Consider the following 27,640-nt stretch of genomic DNA (forward strand, 5'->3'; position numbering starts at 1 on the left):
AAAAAAAAAAAAAAAATCAGTTACTTTTAATTTTAAATCTGAGCTCATCCAAGCAAAAAATATTGATATTTTTTTTTACTATTAGGGACTTGGGTTGTTCTGTATCAGGTTAGGTAACCTAGTGGTGGATATACTCAGATTATACATATTTGATCTTTTTTTACTATTAGGGACTTGAGTTGTTCTGTTCCAGGTTAGGTAACCTTGTGGTGGATATACTAAGATTATATATATTTGAATTTAATTAGGGTAAAAACTGTATAAAAAAAAAATTTACTTTTTTTTTATTAGTATTTTTATATAAGATAAAAATTATGCTTTAACCTAATCTAAGTGTATATGTGTGTAAAGTTTCTTCATGGAGACTTAAACTCCGGTCCTTACCCCTCACACCCCACAAAGTACTTATACTTGTAGAGTAATCATCGCACTAAGAGTGTGCGTGGTAGTTTATTTTTTATTTTTTCATAAAAAATTTCTAAAAATATTTTTTAAATTAATGCTCTTAGGACATCCTTTAATTCTTTCATTTAATTATATGTAATTCAATATAAGAGTTAAAAATATAATAAGAAATAAAGTGCTAGAGTTAAACAATAAGAAGTCGCTACGACAATAATAGCTCAATCAAGATTTTATTACTCTTATCATCATGTCACGTAATGTGTGGTTGATGAGCCTACATCGAAGATATTTTTTATTAGAAAAAACAAAAGTACTTACGTCCAGTAATGGAAGGTAGATGCGGTGGCCAGTTTAGCATGTAGATGACAGCTAACTGGGTAAAAATTTTATATTAATTAACGGTGCCATACCATAGTTAATTTTCAAGCGTCAATAAAAAGTTAGAACAACAAATAGCTTCGAATTATTTTATTTTATTTTATTTTTGATGGGGCTTCGAATTATTATACAATTGTCAAATTGTCATTGAATTTTAATAATCTATTGTTAGTTCCAGCGGTAACCATGGTTGTGTTTCCTGATCTCGCACAAAACCCTCAATGATTAGTCCCATAAAATATCATATCTTTTTCCCCACTAGCAAATATAATATATAACCTCCCCAAAAACACACAAAAATAGCCAGTAATTAACGTACATGTGCACACCCCCTACGGTAAAACCAAGAAAGAAAAAAAAAAAAAAAAAAAAAAAAAAAAAACCCCTTTTCGTAATTCCACTAGAAAATTTTTTTCTGACGCCAGGAACTTGGACAACTTCAACTTTGAATATGAAGAAAGTGGACGAAGAAAAAAATAAAAAGAAATGATGAAAGGGAAATCCCATCAATTATCTAATCCACAAACAAAAAGCAAGAGAATCCAACGGTGGAGAAACATCCATCCGCGGAAACACGGAGCCGCTCACGCCCAAGACCTTGGAGTCCCCACATCTCAAAAAAAAAAAAAAAAAACTATTAACATTACTACCTCTCCGCAAAACAAAACAAAACAAAAAGACACAGCCCACAAAGCCATAGCACGTCACAAACACACACACACTTCTCTCAAGTCTCACCCCCACCATCACCACCACCTCCTTCCACTACCAAAAAACTAACTCAACCCTAGTTAATTATTCCTTACCCTCTAAACCCCACTTCTTTTTATTTATATAAATCACCCTCTCCCCTCTCGCCCCAAACCTTCATTCCATTCCTTCTCTCTCTCTCTCTCTTTCTTTCTTTCTTTCTTGTGCTCAAAGAAATATTGCATTCTTATAATCTTAGGTTTGTTCATGTAAACAGACTGAGAGTCCTGAGTCTTGAAACTTTTGAAACTTGAAACTTGAAACTTTGAAACACAGATAATAATAATAATAAGATAAAAGATAAGAAAAATGAGTTGCAACGGTTGCCGAGTTCTGCGAAAGGGTTGCAGCGAATCGTGTATTCTAAGGCCTTGCTTGCAGTGGATCGATACCCCCGAAGCCCAAGGCCACGCCACTGTCTTTGTCGCCAAGTTCTTTGGTCGTGCTGGCCTTATGTCTTTCATTTCCAACGTATCTGAATCTCAAAGACCTGGTACATATATATATATATATATATATACATATCAAATACTATGTAGTTTTTTTTTTTTTTTTGTTGGGTTGTGTAACTTGTGTTATTGTCTCTGTTCTTATTTTTTTGTTGTGTTTTTCAGCTTTGTTTCAGTCTTTGTTGTTTGAGGCTTGTGGAAGGACCGTGAACCCAGTAAACGGTGCCGTTGGACTTTTATGGAATGGTAACTGGCACGTGTGCCAGGCGGCGGTTGAGACTGTCCTACGTGGCGGTACTTTGCGTCCGATGCCGGAGCTTCTCACATCCGGTGCACCGATTCCATCCTCCGACGAGGTCTCCGAGGCCGAAGTGACCTGTACCAACATGTGGAATCTCGGCGATCCGAGTCCGAATTCCCGACCCAAGGTCTCGCCAAGACGCCGTCGATCCGGCGAGCCGAACAAACCGTACCAGACCGATCTCGATCTCCGCCTGACTCCGGCGAAAGTATCGGTATACAAGCCTGAGATCCGGCGACCGGGATCTCCGTCGATGAATTCCGAGGAATCGGTGACGACCTTCGAGAGTGCTTTTGCAGATCAGTATGGAGAGAGAAAGCTTCTCAACTTGTTCAATTGAATTAGCTAGCTCTCCCTCTGTTTTTTTTTTTTTTTTTATAACTTTTTGGGGGTGAATTTGAAGTTCACACGTGCGAGTAGCGTACGATTAGTATCCCTGTTTTTTAGGTGAGGGAGTTTATGATATCCGGAATTGAAATTCCGGCGAGATTTTGTGAATCACCGGCACAGGATTTCTCAGTCTCTTTGTGTTTAGAGAGAATAGAGGAAGATGAAAGTTTGTCGGTGATGTTTTTCTTTTGTATCTACCTATGACTATGAGAGATGATGAATAATGATTCTTGCTAATCTTCTTCTTCGTCGTTTTTCTTTTTTTAATTTTTAATTTTTTGGATTGTTTTCTTTATAAAACATTAATTGATGAGTGGATGCATTGGATTTTATGATGAATGATAAAAATGTTTTGACAATTTGGTGCGGGTGGGTCAGGATGGGTCTGCAACTAGTAGCTACATATCCGTAACCACGGCATGATCCACTCATGGCTCATGCTACGAATAGGACGGAGTTAATAATTTATAAACCTTTAAAGCGAAACCAAAAATCATGTCCTAACCTCTTCATTTTCCTGATTTTTTTTTTCTTTTGAGTTATATGTAGAGACTATAGAGAGAACCAAATTAGGAGAGTACAATTCACATGCAATTTGATAGTGGTAATTGTACTTTACACTTTGTAAAGAGTGTGTGTGAATCGATACCCATTTGGTTGGTTGTTAAATGTATTGATGAATGTTTTTGCCAACAAGAAATAACATGTGAAACATATACTCGCAAAAACACTTAATATACTCTCGTCGTATGTGTTTTTTTTCTTCTGTTTTCCGCGTATTAGTTATTTTCTCTCTTAAAAAAATCCATGATAATGTTATTGACATAATAAAATTTTATAATTATTAAAATTTTTTTAGAGATTATTAACTATGATTAGTATAGCATGGACTAACTACCTATAATTTTTTATTATAGAATTATAACTTGTCAATTTCAGGGGTTAAAAGAAATAATATTTATTATATTTAAGTAGACTTATTGATCTAGAAAAAGAGATTTTGAAGTTTTACTAATATGCGGAAATGATAAATTTCAAGTACTAACCGATTCAAATTTTATCCGTATGGGTGAAGAAAATTTCTGTTTTCCTAGGACTAACACCAATGTAGTTGATTCACAAAAAAAAAAAAAAAAAAAAAAAAAAACCCAATGTAGTTTTCCGTATTTTAAAGGAAAAAATTGATTTGTTGGCTCCGTACAGATTCCTAATCTTTTTTTTTTTTTTGGAGAAACTACAGATTCCTAATCTTGACTCTGCATCCTGAATTAGTTAATGTGTGAATGTGATATGTGCAATAAAATATAATACTCGAACCAATCCAAAATTATATTAACAAATAAGAAGTAAGAACAGCTAAACTAATGCAAAAAGATGAAGCCAATTTATAGGTCCCAAGGGTCTAAAGGAAGATATGTATCTAGGGAAGGTTTACTTCAAATTTTGACCTGCCCTAGATAGTGCTGTACATTTTTTTTAAAACAAAATTGCATATTTACGCGGCGAAGAAGCTATGCATATCCAATGATTCTATTCCATTCATTTGGCTAGTGGCTCTATTCTACGAAAAATCATGATTAAATTAAAAAAAAAAAACATTATATCCATAATATTTTCACAAAACTTTTTTGTGACAGGTTATTAATGATTGCTACTAAATGTATAGAGACGGAGTTAGAACTTTGAGTTAGGGGGCAGCTTTACAACTGGTTATGTGTAGCGATTTCAACACCTGACTTTGCTAATACTTAACTGATGAGATTTTTTATTTTTATTTTTTGTGTGTGGGTAAGAACAAATTTATTTTGTTTAGAATTTTTTAAAGGGCATGGTTGTTTATTTTGGATAAAATTGGCTAATTGAGTTTAATTTTTTTAGTTTTACTATTGGTAATTTTTGTTGTTGAACTATTTTTTTTGAGCTTGTATATTTTGTTTTAGATTTTAGAGATTTAAATTTTTTTATGGTAACTAAAATGAGGAAAATGCTAGAGTTACAAGCATTTTTATAAATTAATGATATGATAAGTAGTTACAGGTAAGTAAAAAAAGATGTAAGTTGTGGGCTTATTATGCGAACCAATAAGAATTTGTTATCAAAACATTTTGTAAAAATATTGTAAAAAAGTTTGTGAGTATAACATTACGCTTAAAATAATCAATAATATTGTTTAAGGGAAACAAAATGTACTCGAGTCCCATGGAACTTGAGTACCCTATGGAACTCAACTTTCTTAAATTTGAGTACCTAAATAATGGTAGATTATTATATATTTTTGAAACAGTGGTAGATCTTCATATATTTTGCAAAAATGTGCTATTGTGCTATTTTGGCCAAATTATCATATAAGATTTGTTACGAAAATATTATAAAGAAATTGGCAAGTAACAACTTATTATATATGATTTGTTATGAAAATATTATAAATTGTAACAATTTTTTTAATACATAAATTTTTTCATTTATGGCAAGCTGAAAAACGTGGGTTTGGTGTTTCAACCCAAAAAAAGAAAAAGAAATGATATGTTTATAATATTTTTGTAATATTTTTACAACAAATCTCACGTGATAGGTTATTATTGATTGTAAATTTAAATTAGAACCAATAATAACTTATTACCTATAATTTATTGTGATCGTGTTTTAAAAATATTGTGCACGGATTACTTGTAAATAAAAAAGAGAAACATGAGCATGGGTTTGGGGTACAATCACCCCTTATGAACAGTGATCGCAACAAACTGGGTACTGCTAGTTTCTACTCCGTCAAATATGGATCTGAAGACTGAAGCCAATTATTCCAGATGTGATTAGAGCGTGATCACTACACACCTAAAGAGCGCGTGGGTCCCACACTTTCACATATAAGAAGAAAACTCAAAACTTGCACCCGTATGCCATTCATTTTTGTTGGGGGAAAACAAAACATGCCGTCTAATTTTGATCTTCGTAGTTCAGGCTTATCCGGTACTAAAAAACAAATATTTTAAGATTTGATTTGAACCACAGCTGGTCTTTCTGTGTTTCGCTCGTTTAATGCTGCTCAGACCTTTCGTTGTACCAAAAAGACTAGTACCAGTACCACATACTTTATCATTATTTAGACACGTAGTGATTATAATTGTATATTACTTTTCACTAAATATATTTAATGGGGGGGGGGGGGGGGGACTAATAATAGTCACAAAGTCTTGGTATACATTGTGTTATTAATGCCATTATATATATGTAGGGTGGAATCGATCTCATACTAGAGATTTTTTTTTTTTTTTTATTACTCGGGAGAAAAAACGGTTGGTAGACCATTGTAATCTAATTATAAAATGACAAATAACAAGTTGTTCTAACTTTTAAGTTGTGTGAAAGTGTACGAGCAAATAAAAGAACTGTTCGTAGTAGAGAGAGAGAGAGAGACGGCTTTTGGAGAAGGAAAAGAGTCGTATGGAATTAGAGAAGGTATCAAAAGGAGTTGGGCTTGTGGGGAAGAGAAAAAAGGGGCCTACAAAGTTGCTGTTTTTTCAGCCAATAGGAAGGCAAGAATACAGTGTACATGGGCCTTTTGTCAGCGTCGATTTTGGCTATTGGGGAGGGTTTGCCTTTGCCTTTTGTTTGTTTAATAATATTTGAATACATCATACACTCCCCTTTCTTTGTCTTGCAGTCTAACTTTGATTACTCCCTATATATATTAATTAATTAATTATCCTCCACTTAAAGTTAAGAGAATCCCTCTCCTCCTATCTTGGGAAGTAGTGGGTGGAGTACACATCACTCATCATAACCCACTATAAAGTCTATAATACCATTTTTACTATATTTATTATTAATTTATTAATTATTTTTGGGAACCAAACCCGTAAGACAATATATATTTTTATTTTTTTTTTTGAAAAGAAAAGCGATAATGAATGGTGCGAGTGGTTTGTGTGAGAATATTGGGTTGCTTGCTTGGCTTTCTGGTTTCTGTAAATGCTGCGTTTCGCCGCATTTGCCATGGGCCCCACGGAACCTTCTCCCAGTCCCAAGAATTTTGGTTCCCATCACCACCCTCAGCATCCACCCACTTCTTGCTTTTTTTTTTTTGGGTAGAAACACCCACTTCTTGTTGATCTCTCGTAATCTCACCACATGTAGCAGCAGTACTTGTATGCTACGTTGCTCAAATACATGGGTTTTCCTATTTTATATGATTGTGAACACTTTTAGTATATGTATTTTTTTTTCTAATTTTTATTTTTGGCCTCCTAAAACAATATGGAGAACGTAACTACAGTAATAAATTAATTAATATAAATCTACCATTACCGTGATTTCAGATTCCAAAAATGTCACAAATGCTAAATATATGTGAAATTGTGAATTAGCACATGCTCTACCTCAAAAGATAAATATACCGTTATTCGTGACTTATTTGCATTGTGTTTATAAAAAAATAATATAAATATTTTGTCACACCTTATACTCTATTAATTATGATATAATTTTTGGTAATTTTATGTTAAATGTATGTCAACAAATTAAAATTTAATTTTTTTTAATTTAAAAAAAAAACACTAAAACAATAAGCTAAAATAGAAAAGCTAAAAGCTTTTAGACAAAGAGATGTATTGTAGTAGTTATTTTATTTATTTTTGGTAAAATATTTTTTTATTAATAATTCAATAGTTATAATAATGAAAATGTGATTTGAACTCTAGCTGTCTACTTGAAAACATGAAAAAAAGGAAGAAGAAGTCAAATAAGCTAAAAATCTCTTACTTTTGGTGAAATAATTAAAGATGAGCAAGACTTAGGTACAATACTTAGGTGTTATTCTGTAGAATTCTCTTTTAAGATTATGCTATGTGGATCTTTTTTCATGGGATGAAAGTATATTTTTTAGTTAAGTAGCCACATGGCTGAATCTTAAAAGTGGAACTTAAGGAACAACATTTAAGGTACTGTACCTAAGTTTTGTCTATTAAAGATATTAGTTTTTTGCTGAAAATGTTCACTAGTGTCTGTTTGACAAAGCTAAATAACTTTTAGCTTTTAGTTTTTTTTGTCTTAGTTGTTGTTGTTGTTTTTTTTTTTTTTTTTTTTTTTTTTTTTTTTTTTTTTTTTTAATTTATTTATTTTAAATAACAAAACTAAGTTTTTTAAAAATAAGCTAGTTTTTGGCTTTTTGTCATATATTTAGCAAACAGACACTAGGGGCAAGATTATATTAAGCTTAAAAACTAAATTCACCAATTGATTAATAGGTGCTTCGTCTAGTGGTAGTGCCACCTTATGGCCAAGGTGGTCCCAAGACCACCCTAACCTGAAAAAAAAAATTATATATAAAAATTTAAAATTTAAAATTTATTTACATTTAAATTTTTTTTTTGACCACCTTGAATTTTTTTTTATGCCAATAAAATTAAATTTTGGTCATTAACAACATTAAGAACATTTAGATTAGTTGAAAAATGATAGAAAATCATTAGAGCTTGTCATTTAGAGGTTTATAGTAGTGACAAGTTAGATCTACATGTAAATCAATTGTATTTTAAAAAAAAAAAGTAAAGATACCCTTGGATTTGCTTCTAGCAGTACTACCAAACAAGCATAGCTGACTTCCACATATATTGTACTAATTGAGCTGTAACACTAACCAAAAAAATATAATTTAGGGGAGGAAAGATTGAGCTGTGACTGTGAGTTTAGAGCATCCACACACACTTGGTTTGTGACATGATTTTTCATTCCCTTAAGCATGTAGCCAAGCATACATTGTCATGTAACATGCTTGCCATTTCCGAAAAGTTGTCCCACAACATTCCAAACCACTATACCCTATTATGTGTGAGATATGTGGTCTTGGACCACAATAGGATTTAGTTACTATATGAGCTGCTTCAAGTAGCCAATGCATGATTTCCAAGAGATTTAAAGTCATTCTTTGAAGTGAAGTATGAGATTCCTTAATGACCTGTTTGGATAGAAGGGGGAGTGGAGAGAAATAGGGTAGAGTAGAGTTGGCTAAAAAGAAGCTAATTTTGTGTTAAATCTACTCTACTCTACTTTATTCCTCCTCAATCCAAACAGACCATAAGAGTCCAACAATTTTCAAGGATTTTTTTTTGTGAGTCCAATAGACCTTCATGGAGCTTCTATGCGTTTGTTTTTTTTTTTTTGCTTTGCTCCAGCAGTTTAATGAAGAAAGATGATACAAAATTATTTGATTATAACATATTGTGTTGCCTGGTAATTAACCAAGGGCAAAACAGTCAAAGAAAGAAGATATATAGAAAAGAAAAATAGAGAAGACACGTGGAGAGTGGAGACGACTGGAATATAGATTGGGTGGCCAGCAAAATTATTCAAAGCAAGACAAGGATAAGCTGTGACGCGGATTTCACAACCGCTCTCTTTCATTGAATCTGGGCAACCACGACAAATTCCAAGCTTCTTGGTGCATATCAACCCCATTTAAATATGAAAGATATATATATGATGGTAGAACTGCATATCTTAGCCGGTAGGTCCAAACACTTAATAGTCTTTTTCTAAAAATAATTTTTGTTTATGTTATAATAATGAAAGATAAAGAGGAGCAATACCAAAAGCTGAGTCGTTTATTCGAGCCTTTTCGATTTTGTTCCCGTCTTAAGGTCTTCTTGTGGAAGGAAAAAAAAAAATTAAAAATTGTGCAACTTGACCAAGTCGTTGGATTTTAAATAATGATTTTATTAAATTGAGTGATTCTGTCAAGTTGCTTTTGTAAAGACTTGGCACCGATTTTGTCAAGGCTCCCGTTTATGTTTAGCCAAAAAAAAAAAAAAGAAAAAAAAAAAAAGAAAGGGCGTGGGATAATAAAGAAAAATTATTAGGTATTTTTGAAAGTTTTATTTATTTATTTATTTTTTTTTTGAGAATTGGTATTTTTGGAACATAGTGACATGATGTTTATTTCTCTTATATTTAAAGAAGGATAAAAAAAAATTTATTAATGGATCCAAATTATAATCAATAATAAATAAAAAAATAATTTATTAATTAGAAGTTGTTATGAAAATATTATAAACAGAATATTATTCTTATATTTATAGTGAACCTCACCATGAATTTAATTAATACAATTTGACATAAATGTAAGAAAAAGAGTATCAGGTCACCTTATTTTCAAAGTACTTGATAATACCACCACACATCCTTGGTGTGGTAGTTACTCTACAATTATAAATGCTTGTAAGGTTTGGAGGATAATGGCGAGAGTTCAAGTCTCCAAGAGAAAATTTCATACATATAAATTTAGATTAGGCTAAAGTAGAATTTCTATCTTGTATATAAAAAAAAAGAAAAAAAAAAGAGAGAGTAATTGATAATTACTCACTAATAAATGATTTGCAAACAGAAACCAAATATCACATACTCTAGTTAATGCCAAACTTATCCCCCCTTATCATGATGAAGACAATTTTCAAATTTTCATACCTAAATCCTACACGCTTGATTGTAATTAAACACTGTTTTGTTTTTATTATCATGAATTTTTTAGAATAGAATTTGAATTTTGAACCCAAAAGATCTACTTAGCAATAGTCATACTCATATTACATATATATGTTAAATTACATTGAGGAAAGATATCTATGTTATTATTAGAGCTCCACTAATTTAGCGCAGTCGCACTCTTTAGAATTTAGTTTAACTGCTATACCTATCAACTACCCACGCAATCACCTTTTAACTCTGAAGCTGCAAGTGAGTTTAGCATTGCTTGAGAATGACAAATTTGACTTTAGCATTGCTTGGAAGATGCATTCAGTTTAGGTCAAACCTCAGACTTTTTAGAACCTCTGTTCAGGTTGATCAGACTGAGTCACTAACTAGAGTCCAAACCAATCCAATTAAATATGGGACTATCGAGTAGGCATTCCAAGTGAGAGAGAGGATACATATACTGGATATATAATGTTTTTTTCCTTCAAATAGGTACTCTCGGCTAAACATCTTTCCAGTCAATCTCATCGTTCTAAAGCAATGATCATGTTCCTATGAGTTAGAATTGTTAATTCAAACTCTACAATTTCCATTACAGCTAAAAATAAGAGGAAACGTATAACCAAAATTCAATATAAACAAAACTACATGCGTTAACAAAAGTAATATAGTAAATATTAGAGAATTCTCTATATTTCTTTTGGTAGACTTAAGCATTAGAAACAATTTGGTCAACACTATGTTGATATCCCTCTGATTTTTCATTTTCGCAGGTGTTCATTGTCCACATCATTAGTTACAAAATTAAGGGCCTGGTCGGATTGAGGAGAGAGGGAGGGGAGTAAAGTAGAGTTGGCTGTAAATAAGTTATTTTTGGACCAATTCTATTTTACTCTATTCTACTCTCCCTCTTTCCTCCTGAATTCAAACGTACCATTAGGAAGACACAAGGAATACAAAATGAGAATGACTGATTTGAATTTCCCTTTTCTGTTTTTTTCTTATATTTTTTCAAGATTAATCAAGATAATTTTCAGTTGGGTACGTACTAGGTTGGAAGTAATGGTCTTTCCTCATTTTCTAGATTAATTAAGATAATTTTACGTTAGAAACCGAGCTGAAAGGAAAAGTCTTGGTGAAACTTGGAAGTACAAAATAGCATTGCTTGATTCACTAAGATAACCCTATTATTAGTAGCTAGGTCACTTACAAGTTACAAATACATCATTTTCACTCAAGACTGAATTGTAGATGACAACCTAGCCAACAGCGTGGATGGAATTGGTAGCTTAAATATATGTAATGTAATGAATGAATTGTTAACGTTAATGCAAGTTGTCATCATGGTTCTACCCGAAAGTTATTAAATGGCGCTGACGTTGCTAATTTGCTATCCATATTGGCCCATGAGATTCGGGATGCTGGGTATGATTGGCTCCACAAAAACTTATTTGTTTATAACAAATATTCTTTACTCTTCGTGATCATGAATGGGTATCTAATATCTATAACTATAAATAACCTTCATTGGAGGATTACTCATGCTTTCAGAGCAGACATACGGCCCTTGGAGTGATTCTAAAGCCACCCAATTACTAAGTGGGAGTGGGAGTGGGACAAATGCTTGACGTACGTGGGTGGTGCGTGAATAGGTTTTGCTAGTGTAGATTATTTGGATGGAAAAGTATTAGATTGCTTTCTAAGTATGGTGATGTGGTACTCTAGAAGCGGATTTTCTCATTTATAATTCTATCTTTTTATGTATTTTCATTTATCCATTTTAATTTTCTCATTTCAGCTATACTCATTTTATGAATATGTTGATTCTTAAAAGGTCAAACATTTGATACCATTGAGCATAGCTAGTTGTATAATAATGTTATAAAATTTCTTTTTAATTTGATAGGTAGTCTATAATCATACAATACTCTTAATCCGCTTCTACACTTTATCCATCATACTCGTCTTATAATTCACATCATTTTCAATCTCTTAATCTTTATAAATTATTGATCCAAGATACAAAAACTCTCTCTTTAGTATATTTTAACTATCAAGTCTTACCGCTCTATCATCTATGTTTTTATTTTTATTAAACTTACATTTCATGTACTCTATTTTAATCCTTTTAAATGGAAAATCTTAAATTATAGAGCGTTTTTCCAAATTTCTAACTTGGTATTAACTCTCCTTCTAGTTTTATCTACTAAAATTTTATCACTCTACTAAAAACATACACCAAAGGACTTCATTTTGAACTGATTTAGTGAGCTCTTCCATCAATCGCACGAAGAGATATAAACTTAATGTTGATAGCGATACGAAACTCACTGTGTATTTTATTTAAAACAACAAATGTGTGATTAGTATATGGTCCTTCAATAATCTCCTACATCTTAAAAAATGACTTAACGATACTAGTGACGGCTGGCCCACATGGTCGGGAGGGATTGAGTACTTAACACTTTTCCAAGTCCATACCTTAACTCCAAACTCAAAGTTGGTTTATTAGACCCATACATAGAGGTTCGAAGTGATTTTTGGACCTAAACTAGGTGATGAATCTCATTCTCTACCCTTTTAGTTAGTGGTGTACACCTGGGCCTATATCTAGGATGGTTTACATGGAGCTATCGATCACACATCATGTCACTCACAATGGTAAAGAAGTATTTGTAGAGAGAATTACGTTTTTTTTTTGGGTCGGTAATAAGGTATATTTATATATAAAAAAAGTTAAATCATATAGAAAAATAATTTTAATTATTTATCAAGACAGGGTTGGTTAGGCGAATGCCCCTCATGAGAACATTTTTCATTCCTAATTATCATGATATAGTTGTCCATTTCTTATAAATATAGTCAACATTATTTCTCATTTTGGACATCTCAATATAGTTGTCCATTCTCAAAATCAAATATATCCTCTGCGTTTTTCTATTACTCTCTTTTATTTTTTGTATTAGTATATAAGTAATATTCTCAAAATCAAATATATCCTTTGCGTTTTTCTATTACTCTCTTTTATTTTTGTATTAGTATATAAGTAATATTCTCAAAATCAAATATATCCTTTGCGTTTTTCTATTACTAAATAAATTTTATTTTTGCATTAGTATATAAGTAATAGTGTAAGGTACTTTCTTTATTTTGATGGGAAGAATAGTATAAGGTACTTATTTCTAAAAAATAAGTAAAACAAAAGAACAAAGTTGCAAGTGGGCAATGGGCATAAAGAATTTATTATTGTTGTTTTTTAAACTTATTTGCTTTTAAGAAGAAAAATATTTCATGAATGGTTCTTTTTAAAACTAGACAACTTGTGCTTTTGTCAAATAAATTATTTTTCCGGGACATGGAGAAGAGAATATATTATAAACATATCCAATATATTTCGGAATGTGATATGGGAGGATGATGATATGACAAGATATTATTGGTCTGTCAAGATATCTGGGACGGAGTCTATATGATCATGTTCCAAAGGGATAAGCATAAGTATAGTAGTTTATTTTATTTTATTTTTATTTTGTTAAAAAAGGGTATAATAGTTATTTCCAAACACACTTCGATGGTGAGTTTAATGGACATAAACAACCATCAATTTTTGTTTGGGAGACCAAATTTTAATCTCAATATACATATACTAGACTTATCACATGCGTTTTGCGCGTGTAATAATGCTATTTTTTTTAATTTATTTTTTTGTGTTTAAAAGTGATATATAAATAACCGTGTGTATTTATTTATTTTTTTTTAAAGAAGGAGGTAATGCAACGTGGAATAATGTTTAAAAATGACATAGAGAACTATAAGAAGTTGAAACTAATGAGAGATTTGAATTTATTGATTGGGATAAGAATTGTAATAAGTAAAAAAATTTTGAGATTTGAACAAAAGAAAGATGATATACGTTAGAGTGGATGAATGAGGATTTATGATAACTGTATAGAATTTGGATAACAAAAATTTTGGAATGTTTTAAAGATGTAGGGGTATTGGGCACAGGAGCTCATTATCTATGTATATATTGGGCTTGGGGCTCAATCCGAGGATGAAAGGTCGTCTGAGGAGGAGTAAACATTGTCAAAGGAGCCCATGCTAGTAAATGAGAAAGTTAGTTTTAGTCATAAGGGACCAGGAGGGTGGGCCAAGAATGAATGCCTCCTCAACTAATCAAAACCGAGGTCCGAAGAGATGGTCTACCATCCAGGGAAACGTTCCAGGAAATTCTGTTGATACAGATAAGCATTACAGGAACATAGGATAGGGGGAAGTCTTAAAATATCTAAGGAGAAAACCACTACTACTGCATTAAATGCTCTGCAGCTAACCCTCTGGTCACATTAATGTGGAAGTGATACCTGAACAGTGATTTTTAGCCTTGCAGCTACTACATAAAAATTTCAGGAAGGTGCTGATTGGACAAGTATCAATACCAACCATTTGGCCTGCACGTGGAGGGTAAAGATGAAAGGGGAAGAGAGTATAAAAGGAGGAAGAGGCAATGAGAGAAGGAGATTGAAAAACTAAGAGAAAAACACTGTAGCAGTCAAGAACTGAATTTGTAATCCAACTTGAGAGAAATATATAAGAACTGATATCCTTGAACTTTGCTGATGACGATTTTCTTTAGTTTAGGTCAGTCTGTTTTCTTTTTCTTGTCCTCTGAATTCATTTTACTTGTCATCCAACTCATTAAATCTTAGTTTTCCAATGCATTCTCTACAAATTCATTGTATTAGGTTTTTTGGGCTTAAGTTCGTCCATCACTTGGGCTAGGGACTTAAATTGCGTCCTTACAAAAGAATTTAAAAAAAAAAACCATAAAAATTTTGAGGTAAGAATGAGTAGTTTTTACGCGAGGTGGTGGGTTTTTTTTTTTTTTTTTTGAAGTAATTTTGTTTTTTTTTTCTTTGATAAAGATAATTGAAGTATTTGAATTCAAATAAATAAAAAATACAAATAGGAATCCTCTTATTAATAGTATAGATAAACACATATAAACGTATATATATATATATATATATATATATATGTATTTGCTTAAAGAGTTCTATTGAAGTATCACACTTTATGAGAAGTAAGTAAATTAACACCATATGAAACTTATTGATTTAATTTTTCTTTGAAACTTCTTATTGTAATATTCTTTTCATATAATATAAGAATGTATAAATCTCAATATAAAATTTTCATGCAAAATTGAAAATTTAAAAGATGTAAGTATTATACTAATATATGAATGAAAATTAGATATTTGTACTGTCTCTATAATATAAAAATTATAGCATTATTCTTATTTATGAAATAACTTTATTTCATTGTATTATCTAAGTTTGACTAAAATTCATTTCAATTTTCTGACTTTACTTTTATTCAATTAGTTTATCTAACTTTTAAATTTATTTAATTCAGACATTTATTAACATGAATGAATCTCAATAATAATTAAATTTTTCAAAATTTTGGAGGCTCACACTTACACATGATTAATTCCTCTTGTCAATGAACTTGAATGCCATACAATAAATTCAAAAATTTTATGGACAGTTTAGTATAACATTTGAAACAATAGTTTTTCAGTTTTTAAAAAATACTATACATACTTTTATATTTTTTTTACTTATATATATTTTCAAAAAATACAACATTACTAAAACAACGTTAATTATAGCCCTTAACTTTCATCCCCACACAATCGGTGCACGAAATTTTCAAGAATATCTCGTGGACAAAAGGGTGGGGCAGTCTTGTCAAAGTCTTATCAAAAAGAGGATAAATACGTGCCGACATGGAATCGTGTAGGACATGGGCGTTCACGTGACGTTTGCCCCAAAGAGAGGAAAGGAACAAAGTTTAATTTGTATTGGATTTGGGCCCATCCACGCGCCGTGATCGTTGACCCAACCTCCTCGGATGCCCAGCATCAATACAATAGGCCATGCATGTATATATAGATGATGACGTCAGAGAATGTTTTTACGCACGTAATTATGGCTAACCTTGTCCCTGAAGGACCGTACCCCTCGACCCTTTCACTCTTCAGTATAGTTCAGTTCATGAATCATCAATCATGACCAATTCATCGTAACTTAAAGCCAAAGGAGATTCATAAAAATTGAAGAAGTTGTCAGTGCGAGACAAACTGTCCAATTTATTGACATATATGCTATTGTTATTGACATCGTTTGTGGTTTAGTATTAAAGTCTCTATTGCAAACGATGATGTAGAGAGAGAGAACAAGAAGACACTGTATTTATTATACTTCCAGCCAAGAAAAAAATAAAATAAAGTTTATAAGTTTATACTTTTATAGGTCTCATTAGACATATCCAATGAAAAGATTAAAAAAAAGGGTGGTCCTTGAACCCTAGTGGGTAACTTTTGTTTAAAGTTTTAATTCTTCTTTGGATTAAGAATTGAACTGGGAACAAGTAAAAGAAATCAAGTATTGTGTTTGGAATCTTTTAAGCAGCACCACTCCAATGCAATGGTGCATCCAGCACTGCAGATAATAAGGAAGGTGAAATCACCTTAAGATTTGCCACCAACAAAGTTTTTTGTCGTTGTATCTTTTTAATGATTTGAATTGAAGAACACCTAGCTAGTACTTTTTATAATATAATGTTTGAAGTACTCTAGAAGTAAAAATTTTATAATTATCTTAAAAGTGGTTAATGGAAACCGTGCTTATAGAAAAGTATAGGTGCTTTATCACTTATAAGTGCATTCTCAATTAGAATTAAATTGTGTTTTAAATTACGCTTCTGCAATTTATATTCACTTAATGTGTAGAATTAAAAGCTGTGTTCGATACAACAATTTTTTAAAAGAAGATAAGAAAGTAAAGGTTTCTGTAAAAAAAAAAACGCACCACTTGAAAAGTCCTACTTCTATTGTGCTCATATTTAGATAGGGCCACCACTACAATGCCTTCGGCCCTTCCTTATTGTTGTAAAAACTTGTTTATAACTTGATTTGAGAATGTATATGTTTAATATCTAGTACTGTTTCTAAACAGAAGACAACAATGAATAAAATAGTTTATGGTAAATAAAATAAGAAGAATGAAACTGAAGCAACATAAACATAGCCTTCTGATATTCCAGTCATTGGAATGGAACCCCAAGGAAACAAAAATACATAAATAAATAAATACACTCTCATCATTATTGAACCAAAAATAAACTAATGTTAGAGGTGTATTAAGCTGGCCTCTTTGAATCATTCAGTAATGTTTCAAGTATAATCCATTCATCCCAAATCAAATAGCACTTCTTGAGTATGGAACTGATAATAAGATGGTTTCAAACTCTCAATCCCTTCCCCAGTATCACATTTTGGAGGAATGATAATAAGGCTAATTAAGAGGATTTTAATTAACTTTAAGTGATAGTATAATGATAATAATATCTTTTATGGAATTCCGAAGAAATAGACTAATGATAGTAGTTGAATATTGTAAAGTACACTAATCATAGAACGAACTTAGATTGAATTCCTAATACACCCAAAAGAATTTTTTTGATGTCTTGGTCAAATTATAAAGAATAATAATCATAGAACAGATACCATTAATTTCAAATATTTTGAATATATTTATATATAAAATAACGACTAAAATGCAAATTACACCCTTTAATTAAATTGGATTGAAATTCATTTCAATATTCTAACTTTACTAAAATAAAATTAGAGAATTGAAATAAATTTCATTCAAATTTCAAAGTTACAATTTTCATTTTAGCTTAAAATAAATAAGACCAATCCACATGTATTTAATTTTTATTTTCTAGCGTAATCTAAGTGTATATGTGTGTGGAACTCCCTCCTGGTGACTTGAATCCCAACCTTTGCCTCCTACACCTTACAAGCATTTATACTTGTGGAGTGACCACCGCGCACCACCACCGCATCAAAGGTGCGCGGTGGTTACTAAAACAGTTTTAATTGAATATCGATATTCAATTAAAACTATCAATACCTTGTATTCAACTATACTGGGGCACTCCTTGGGCTCAAAATTCTTTAAAATTTGTCGGATCAAGTTCAACATATTCAGATGCTCTCAACGAAAACCACAAAAAAACTACTCCTATTTTTTAGCCCCCCTTTAGACTTTTGAGTCCAAGTGAAGCTTGAGGGTTTAGGCCATTAGTTACTATCACTTGTAGCTAATCCATAAATATGGGAACGACCCAAAGAAAAGAAAAAGAAAAACAACCATTCCTATTGCAGTGGAAACTCAACTTTTATCACCTTCCGGAGCATGTGTGTACATGTTCGTGCGGTATGTTTTTCCGTGTAAAAGCTCATCTAAAAGCACTACTTCTGGGCAATAGATCAGGCATTCATGGGCCTTCATCATTGTCCATCAAGTTTAGAAGTGTGAGTTTCTTTCTTGATCTTCTAGTTTCGAGGCCAAGTGCCTGCAAAGCCCATCCCAGCCTCTAGTTACTAGGCTTATGGGCCCAATTTCGGTTTTTTTTTTTTTTTTTTTGGTCTTCCCTCTGGTAAAATTTAGATATAATTTTTAGGTGTTGTATGTTAGGTTATTCAACTAAATTTAATCACTTGATGGTTGAAATGGTAACTATATATAAGGATGTGCATTGGCCAATAATGAGTTATTCTATGTGCACAACAAATAGATAAACACACCCACGTGTTGAACATGTTTTAAGCTAGTAACTTATGACTTATGGATCACTAACCGGCATTATCTCTATATATATAAAACCGAAGCCTCTGAAGTTTCCATAATTTTTCACGTCAACATAATTTTTAAATATAATATAAAAACAAATTAAAAAAAAAAAAACATAAAAACTGATGCACGGGAAATTCAGCCACTAAGTAGTAATATATAAATCTCTTAAAACCTAAACCTGAATGTAAGGACTAAGACAACGTAGAAAGCAAACATCAAAGTGAGGGGAAAAACTCCAGCAAAGTAAGACACGAGTCACGACATTGTTTAACGGTTGAGAAACATTGTTTAACTTACCAATTCATAAAATATGTACCTTTGAACTTCTCTTCCCAATCAATTTTGTCAGCATTTCGTGACTTGGATCCTGGTTTGCAAATGTTCCATAAATCAAATACATCAGGAAAGCAAGAGAAGGCGCATAAAACTATGAATTTTAACATGGTTTGCATGAGATTCAAGGCTTCAATCCATGTGATTAATAGTTATATGGTTTAATCATTATTTTGTACAATTAATCAAATTTAGTATATGGATTCACCCTCAACTCCTAGCCTTTTCCCCATGGTCAGTCTTTTTGCTTTCTACATACTAACACTCAACCATGAATATGATTATAAGTATTTATAAGTCAACAATGATAATCAATGTCTCTGTAATTTTCTCTTTTTAATTAGTGTTTTTCAGATTCATGGTGATGGGGTTGGCCTCTCTTCATAGAGATATTGATTTTTGTGATTATGTGAAAAGGACTTTGGGTGTTCTAATTTCTAAATAATTGTGATCAATTGTTAAGTGCTTGAGTTTGAAATTTTTTATATTTTGTTAGTTTTGCTTCTATTTTGTAAACACTGCCTGCCAAATTCTGTTTTGTATTTTTCAATGACTTCTTTGGATCTCCTTTTCAATGGGTCTATTGAGTGGACTCATAATCTCAATGATTTTCTATAGATTATACTATTTTACCGTGTTTTCTTTTCTTTTGTAGCATGCAGCTTATCCAAATTTGGACAGTTCCACCTTTCTTTGGTGTCTATGATAGTAATGGAGGTTAGCATATGGCTTTTATTTATTTTTCCATATTTTCCTCCCATATCATTACAAATTTCTTCCAATTAAAATTCCTTTTCTAATTGAAGTTTCTGTCCTTTTTTTGCTGGTGTGGGCATCTTTTTGAGAATTAATACATTCTTTTGGGCGATATTTAGATTTGCTTATGAATCTTTAACTTTCTTTTATATATTTCTATTGTATGGTTATATATATTTTTGTTTTGTTTCATTAATTTCTAACTCTGGATTCTCTGATTTTTATTTTATTTTATTTTTTTTATAACTCATTGTAACATTGAATAAAGTGAAAATATTTAACATTTGTTAACTATATACTGCATCGCACGGCTTTGGTTATATATATATATAGATTAGAAATCCATATAAAATACTTTTGCCAACTTAAGCAATCCAAGTCCTAATTGGATGATTCTCAAAAAAAAGAAAAAGAAAAGTCCTAATTGGATGCTTATCAAAAAAGTCCTACTTGGATTCCATAATTATGTTCCACGGATATATACACACACACACACACACATGTTTTGTGCCTCAACATTGGTTTTGTAATATAGGGTCCGTTTGGATTGAACTTATTGTTACTGAAAACTGAAAACACTGTAGCCAAATAATTTTTAAATATGTGAATATTGCCGTGGGACCCATTTTTAAATTTTTTTTAATAAAGTGGCTGTAGGTCCCCTGAACAGTACTGCTACAGTACTACTACAGTGATAATTGTCCCTTGCCTTTCAGCAAAACGCGTGAAATGAAAAAAAAAAGAAAAAGAAAAAAAGGAATACAGACGCAGACAGACGCAGACACAAGTTTCAGCGTAATCCAAACGGCACCGTAATAGAGTTCAAGCTAAGGCAATTTACTTCGGGAAAATTAAGGTTTCTCCTTGTGGTGAGAGAGCTCTTTAGAGTTTGGGTTTTGTGAGAATATTTTGATACTTTCTTTGTAATCTACATCTTTTCCTTGAATCACACAAATTTGTGTATTCTTTTATACACAAATACATAAGAGAGAGAGAGAGAGAATCAAACTTAAATTCAAACTCAAAAGTTGATCATTTATTTCCAAATTTGCAAGGTTAATCATGAACACTATAAAAACAGTGCAAACTCCAATATTTTTTTTAAAAGCTGAGTATAGGTATGAGCTCTTCTTCTTTTATTTTCTTCTCCTCTACTTTGTTTAAAAAAAAAATTTATTTTATGGTTTTTCATCGTTTAAAGTTTAGACTCGTTAAAATTTAAAACTTATTGGTTTATGGGTTTGTATACTTTTTTCTTTTTCTTATATTTCTCTTTTGAATTGTTTCAATAACCTATTCTTTAATTATATATCTTTTTTGACATTTTGGAAGTTTTAACATCTAAATTTGTGTTAGTTTTTGCAATATTTGAACATGTTTAACAGATTTCAATGACTATACCATGTATTATTCTTTTGAAGGTAATCAATTTTTCTTTTATATTTCTCTATTGTGTAATCATATACATTTTTTTTTTTTTTTGTTTCAAAAATTTATAGGAAGTAAATCTTATGATTCTTTAATATTTTTTAGTCTTTTAAAAGTTTTAACATCTGAATTATTCTTTTGATAGTAACACATATTTCTCTTATATTTCTTTGTTGTGTGTGTGTGTATATATATATAAATAGGCTCTGAATCTTTTGATTTCTTTCAATAGTTATAGTCATGGATTATTTTTTTTAATGTAATCCATCTTTCTCTTATATTTCTCCATTATTTAGTCATACATATTTTGTTTTGTTTCAATAATTTCTAAGCAGTGAATCATCTAATTTTTTAATATTTTTTGGTCTTTCAAAAGTTTTAATATCTGAATTTTTGAGTTATTTTTTTGTAGTATCTGAAACTGTCTGACAAACAAATTTTTTGTAAGCCATTGCAAGTTCAAGCAATGGCTTCTTCATTAAATTATAGGTGTAAATGCACTTTTAGTCCCTACGTTTTGACCCGATTTCTATTTTGGTCTCTACATTTTATTTTTACCACTTTTAGTCCCTAAACCAATTGACGCGTTCCATTTTGGTCCTTTCCGTCAGTCAACCGACGGAAATTGTTGAGGTGGCTGTCGGAAGAATTAAAATATTATAAAAATGCCACATCACTCTTGACACATCAGCATATAAATTTAAAAAATTAATTTATTAATTTTAACTTAATAATAAAATTAAAAACTAAACTTCACATGAACCCAGAAGCTCATCAAGACCTGTGAACCCAGACCGTAACTAAACTAAAGTAAACTTCACATGAACCCAAACTTCACATAAACTAAACTAATTTATTGGATTTGAACACCACACGGCCAGACTGAAACTTCCACTGATTGCACCTGTGAACCTAGATAGACCAAACCCAATCCCCATGAACCCATCAGCTCCTGTGAACTCAGGCGATAACGGTGGCTCCAGGTGGCCTCGATGGCGACATCTAGACTCCTCCAGCTCTTCTCGTGTGTCTCTTTTTGGATTTGGCCTTTTTAAGTCTTAGATTTAGAGAGAGAGAGAGGGAGAGAATGAGATGAGGCCGGCGATTTGGAGCAGATCTAAAGGAAGGGGGCCGGCGGTGGTTTAGAGAGAATGGAACTTGATCTCGGCCTCTATCTCGGCCACAATGGAGCTCGCCGGTCCTGGCCTTCATCCTGGTCTTGGCCACAATGGAGCTTGCCGATCTTGGCCACCGTCTTGGCGTGGGTTTGTTAACTGATCGGTGGATTTGGTGACTTTTTCGGTGGCAGTGTTGGTCATGTTCTGTAATTTTTGTGGGTTTTTGAGCTGAAGTTCATGTTATGAAGAAATGTTTTTGATCAGCGGGGTGGTAGTGGCTTGATTGTGTCAGTCATTGGTGGTGGGATCTGGGTTTGATTGTGTTGGTTTGGGTTTGATTGTGTTGATCTGAGTTTGTTGTGATTGGTTTCTTGATCTGTGTTTAATCTGGGTTTGATTTGCTGAGAATTTGGTGTTGATTGTGTTAGAATTTGGGGAAGAACATGAAGAATTCGATGATCTTGATTTGTGGTAGATTTGATGGTATTGGGTTTGACGATCTCTGAGGTGTTTAATTTGGGTTTTTTCTTCTTGTTTTCATTTATGTCCTAGTGATCTGGGTTTCAGTTCTTAGGTTGCTGGGTTTGTGTTCTTGTGATGGGTTTGAGTTCTTGGTTGCTGGGTTTAATTTGGGAAGAATATGAAGAACAAGTTGTAAAATGAAGAACAATTTGAAGAACATGAAAAACAATCTTAATTCATGTGAATTTTAGTTTTTAATTCTATTTTTATTTTTATTATTTAGTTGAAATTAATAAATTAATTTTTTAAAATTTATATGCTGATGTGTCGGGAGTGATTTGGCATTTTTATGATATTTTAATTCTTCCGGCAGCCACCTCAGCAATTTCCGTCGGTTGACTGACGGAAATGACCAAAATAGAACGCGTTAATTGATTTAGGGACTAAAAGTGGTAAAAATAAAATGTAAGGACCAAAATAGAAATCAGGACAAAACATAGGGACTAAAAGTGCATTTACGCCTAAATTATAATACAAATTGAAGTCACACAAGCACAAATCATGCAATGGTATAGTTTCTTAATCAATTTAAGATTTTATAAAATTATTTTAATTTACCTCACAAATAGGTAGATTCTCGTGCATAGCACGGGTTAGCGACTATTGTATGTTTCAATTGCTTCTTTGTTATTTATTCTTGAGGTTTGGATATCGATTATCAAGTACTAAACAATTAAAATTCAACAATAAAACTCATAGATAATAAATAATCAAGAACTTATTGCTATGGACACTATGAGTTGTGAGATCACAACTTCAATAATATTCTATATACTCAATAGTAGATTTTAAATCGCTTTTGAAAGAACTGGGATTTGTCTCAACTTTTTTTTTTATATGAACTTTTGGTCTCAAATTTAGCCATTTCTTTGTTTTGGATTACAGGTTTGGCCATATAGTGGATCTCACTAGCATTACATCAGTTCTTTATTTTAAAGGTAAGGCTTCTATTTCTACCACAAGAACTATTTAGGTATGTATCCCTTGTAAGCATGCATGAACTTAAATTGTCTTTTAATATATGCATGCTTTATTATTTTCCAATAGTTTTCCCGTGCATCACACGGGTTAGCGACTAGTAAATCATTAATAATCATTCATCAATATGCATGGCCTTTTAGAGCATTCCTATAAAATTTTTTAGCATTTAGCATCTAAAAACACCAACTTTATAACATATAACACATCACTTTACAATATCCCTTACATCAAAACTTCTATTTTTTTTAATACTTCATTTAAATATTCTTTCTTTATCATTTTTTTATTCTTCCTCTCTCTATCTCTCTCCCCTCTGTCTCTCTCTTTCTCAACCTAGCATCGTCGGCCACCACATCCACCCACCCATACCACAACCACCACATTCACCCACCATTGCCGCCACCAGCCACCAGGCAGATCCACTGCAACCACAAACAATAGCAGAGGAAAAAAAACCTCCACATCCACACACCACATCTTGGACATGTCTGTTTGTACGATTATTTACCTTGAGCAAAGCCAAAATCTTGGACATGTCTTCACCAATCAACCTCTTCTTCAAGTTGAAGTCATCATAGTACATCTAATTCCAAAACTAAACCCCAAACCATCTGTGCCGTTTCGGTCTCACAATGACGTCGTCCTCGACTGCGTTTTGTCGAGGATTTTCGAAACGCGGAGGTCGAGCTTGCAACGTCTGTCGTCAAAGAGCTGTGCTTCACGGTGTTGCTCCTTCGACATCATCTTGTAGAGAGTTTTAGACTGAGATTGAGAGTAAGAGTGAGTCAGAGGTGTTGGTTGTGGTGGTGGTGGTGTTGGAGAAGAGGAATGAGAGTAAACCCCAGGAAAGGAATTTGTGGCTTGCGGTGGAGATGGTAGTCTAGAAGGTGAAAACGAGAGCGTATGGTGGTTTGAGAAGGAGAAAGAGAAAGACAGAGGAAAGCAGTGGAGAAGAAAGGCACGTCACAAGAGAGAGTGAGAGAGAGAGAAAAAGAAAAAGAAAAAGAAAATATTAAAAAAACTCTAGCATCTTACTACAGTAGGGTGTCAAATATGAGAATCCACTATAGGTCAATGCTAAAATTTTTAGGATTTAGCATATTTGATGTAGGTGTGTTTTTATCATTTGAGGTGCTAAAAATGCTAAAAAATAACATTTGGCATTTTTAGCACCTTTGATGAGAATGCTCTTATCTTTAAAAACAAACCATCAAAGAGTATTGCGCACACCTACTTTTAATGGAAACAAACTCAAAAGAAAAGCTAGGCAATTCTTGAGTGACTTAGCATTAAGGGGAAGTGTTCAAATTGAATGCTTGTTGTATTTTCCTTTGTATTTTACTTTTATTTTGTATGTATGGTCATCTGCTTGCACGCTATCTAGTTGGATGCATTCTGTACAAGTGTAAGGGTTGTTATTTATGCTTGAGGAGATATTATTGTATATTGAAAATGGTAAATATTAGTGCATTCCAATTGTTGCACACAACAATTTCAATGCAAAAAGTGTGTTTACGATTGGGTGCAACAATTAGTGTGAAATAAATACTAATAGAAAAATCTTAGAAAAACTCATCAAAATCTTTGGGCTTCTCTATTCCAAAGTCAACAACTACTCTGTATTGTGCTAAATTTACTTCTTCCACTTGCCAAAGAGATTCTCTGATGAATTTCTAGGGAAACTTATGAATTTGCCCAATTCGTTGTCGCATTCATCTTGATTTTCGATGGTTGTATATCAACCTAAAAATGTTGCTTCACAAGCAGTTGTTGATCAAAGCTCTATGGAGCATTAGTGATGACTATTCACTATCTCCTTTTCACTGGACTTGTCAATAAATAGAAACAATTTGTCGTTGGCTTCCATACCCTTGGCACGCTTCCATATATACTTCATCGTGCCCATCATGGCTTCTGCATTGTAGTTCTTAACATGGAGTACTAGCTTCGCCAACAGACTTATATGTCTTCTCCCACTTCCTCATTTCTTCAATATTGCTTTCATCTACAGTTAGGGGTGGCAATTTTTATCCATATCTATGAACTCACCCATTACCCACCTTATTTGGATAAGTCTTAATCCAACCCATTTGAATATTTGGGTTAAATGGGTAAAGACCCATTTGGTTATTTAATTAGATGGATCTAAATGGATAAACCCACTAATACTCATTAAACTCATCTAAAATTTAAATAAACAACATAAAATCTAAATTTCTAGAAAATGACCAAAATGCCTATGAAACTTTAAAAATGACCAAAATACTACCAAAACCCAAAAAATGACCAAAATACCCCCAAAACCAAAAAAATGACCAAAATATCCCTGAAACCCAAAAAATGACCAAAATACCCCCAAAACCCAACAAATGACCAAAATACCCCCCGAAACCTAAAAATTACGAAAATACCCCCAAAATCTAAAAAATGACCAAAATATCTCTGAAACCCAAAAAAAGACCAAAATACCCCTAAAACCTAAAAATTACTAAAATACCACCAAAACCCAAAAAATGATCAAAATACCCCCGAAACCTAAAAATGACCAAAATACCTTTGAAACCCAAAAAATGACCAAAATACCCCTAAAACCTAAAAATTACTAAAATACAACCAAAACCCAAAAAATAACCAAAATACCCTCGAAACCTAAAAATGACCAAAATACCTTTGAAACCCAAAAAATGACCAAAATACACCTAAAACCTAAAAATTACTAAAATACCACCAAAACCCAAAAAATGACTAAAATACCCCTGAAACCTAAAAATGACCAAAATACCTTCAAAACCCAAAAAATGACCAAAATACTCCCGAAACCCAAAAAATGACCAAAATACCCCCAAAACCCACAAAATGACCAAAATACCTCCAAAATCTCTAAAATGAGCAAAATACCCCCCAAAACCTCTAAAATGTCCAAAATATCCCCAAAACCCAAAAAATGACCAAAATACCTCCAAAACCCAAAAAATGAGCAAAATACCTCCAAAACCCATAAAATGATCAAAATACCTCCAAAACTTCTAAAATGAGCAAAATACACCCCCCCCCCCAACCTCTAAAATGTCCAAAATATCCCCAAAACCCAAAAATTACCAAAATACCCCCAAAACCCAAAAAATGACCAAAATGCTTCCTAAACTTAAAAAATGACCAAAATACCCCCTAAACCTTAAAAATGATCGAAATACCTCTGAAACCTTAAAATTACCAGAAATACCCCCGAAACCTAAAAAATGACCAAAATACCTCTGAAACGTATAAGATGATTAAAATACCCCCGAAACTTGAAAAAAATTACCAAATTACCCCGTAACCTAAAAAATGGCTAAAATACCCCCGAAACCTAAAAAAATGGCTAAAAATGGCTAAAATACCCTCCGAAACCCATAAAATTACCAAAATACCCCCTAAACCTAAAAAAATGACCAAAATGCCCCAAAACCTAAAAAAATGACTGAAATACCCTCGAAACCAAAGAATTACCAAAATACACCCTAAACCTAAAAAATTACCAAAACCCCTTAAACCTAAAAAATGACTAAAATACCCCTAAAACCTAAAAAATTACCAAAATACCCTAAAACCTAAAAAATGATCGAAATACCCCAAGACCTAAAAAATGACTAAAATACCCCCAAAAAC

General features: G+C 32.3%; 1 protein-coding gene across 1 annotated transcript; it reads left to right on the forward strand.

The window, feature by feature from the left end:
- The first annotated feature begins 1,517 nt into the window (after positions 1 to 1,517).
- On the forward strand, positions 1,518 to 2,921 carry LOC115993875 (LOB domain-containing protein 37-like). The gene is made up of 2 exons (XM_031117855.1): positions 1,518 to 2,026; positions 2,148 to 2,921. Exons 1-2 carry the CDS (start codon positions 1,843 to 1,845, stop codon positions 2,621 to 2,623), a joined length of 660 nt encoding a protein of 219 aa, XP_030973715.1. The 5' UTR covers positions 1,518 to 1,842; the 3' UTR covers positions 2,624 to 2,921.
- The last annotated feature ends 24,719 nt before the right edge of the window (positions 2,922 to 27,640 follow it).

This window comes from Quercus lobata, chromosome 6, assembly GCF_001633185.2.
Source record: "Quercus lobata isolate SW786 chromosome 6, ValleyOak3.0 Primary Assembly, whole genome shotgun sequence".
NCBI classification, from domain to species: domain Eukaryota; kingdom Viridiplantae; phylum Streptophyta; class Magnoliopsida; order Fagales; family Fagaceae; genus Quercus; species Quercus lobata.

Bases quoted from the DNA above. Each gene is read 5' to 3' on its own strand.
- LOC115993875 (XM_031117855.1), top strand. From the start codon at position 1,843: ATGAGTTGCAACGGTTGCCGAGTTCTGCGAAAGGGTTGCAGCGAATCG. The intron at 2,027-2,147 runs GTACATATATAT...TGTGTTTTTCAG, and splicing joins ATCTGAATCTCAAAGACCTG to CTTTGTTTCAGTCTTTGTTG.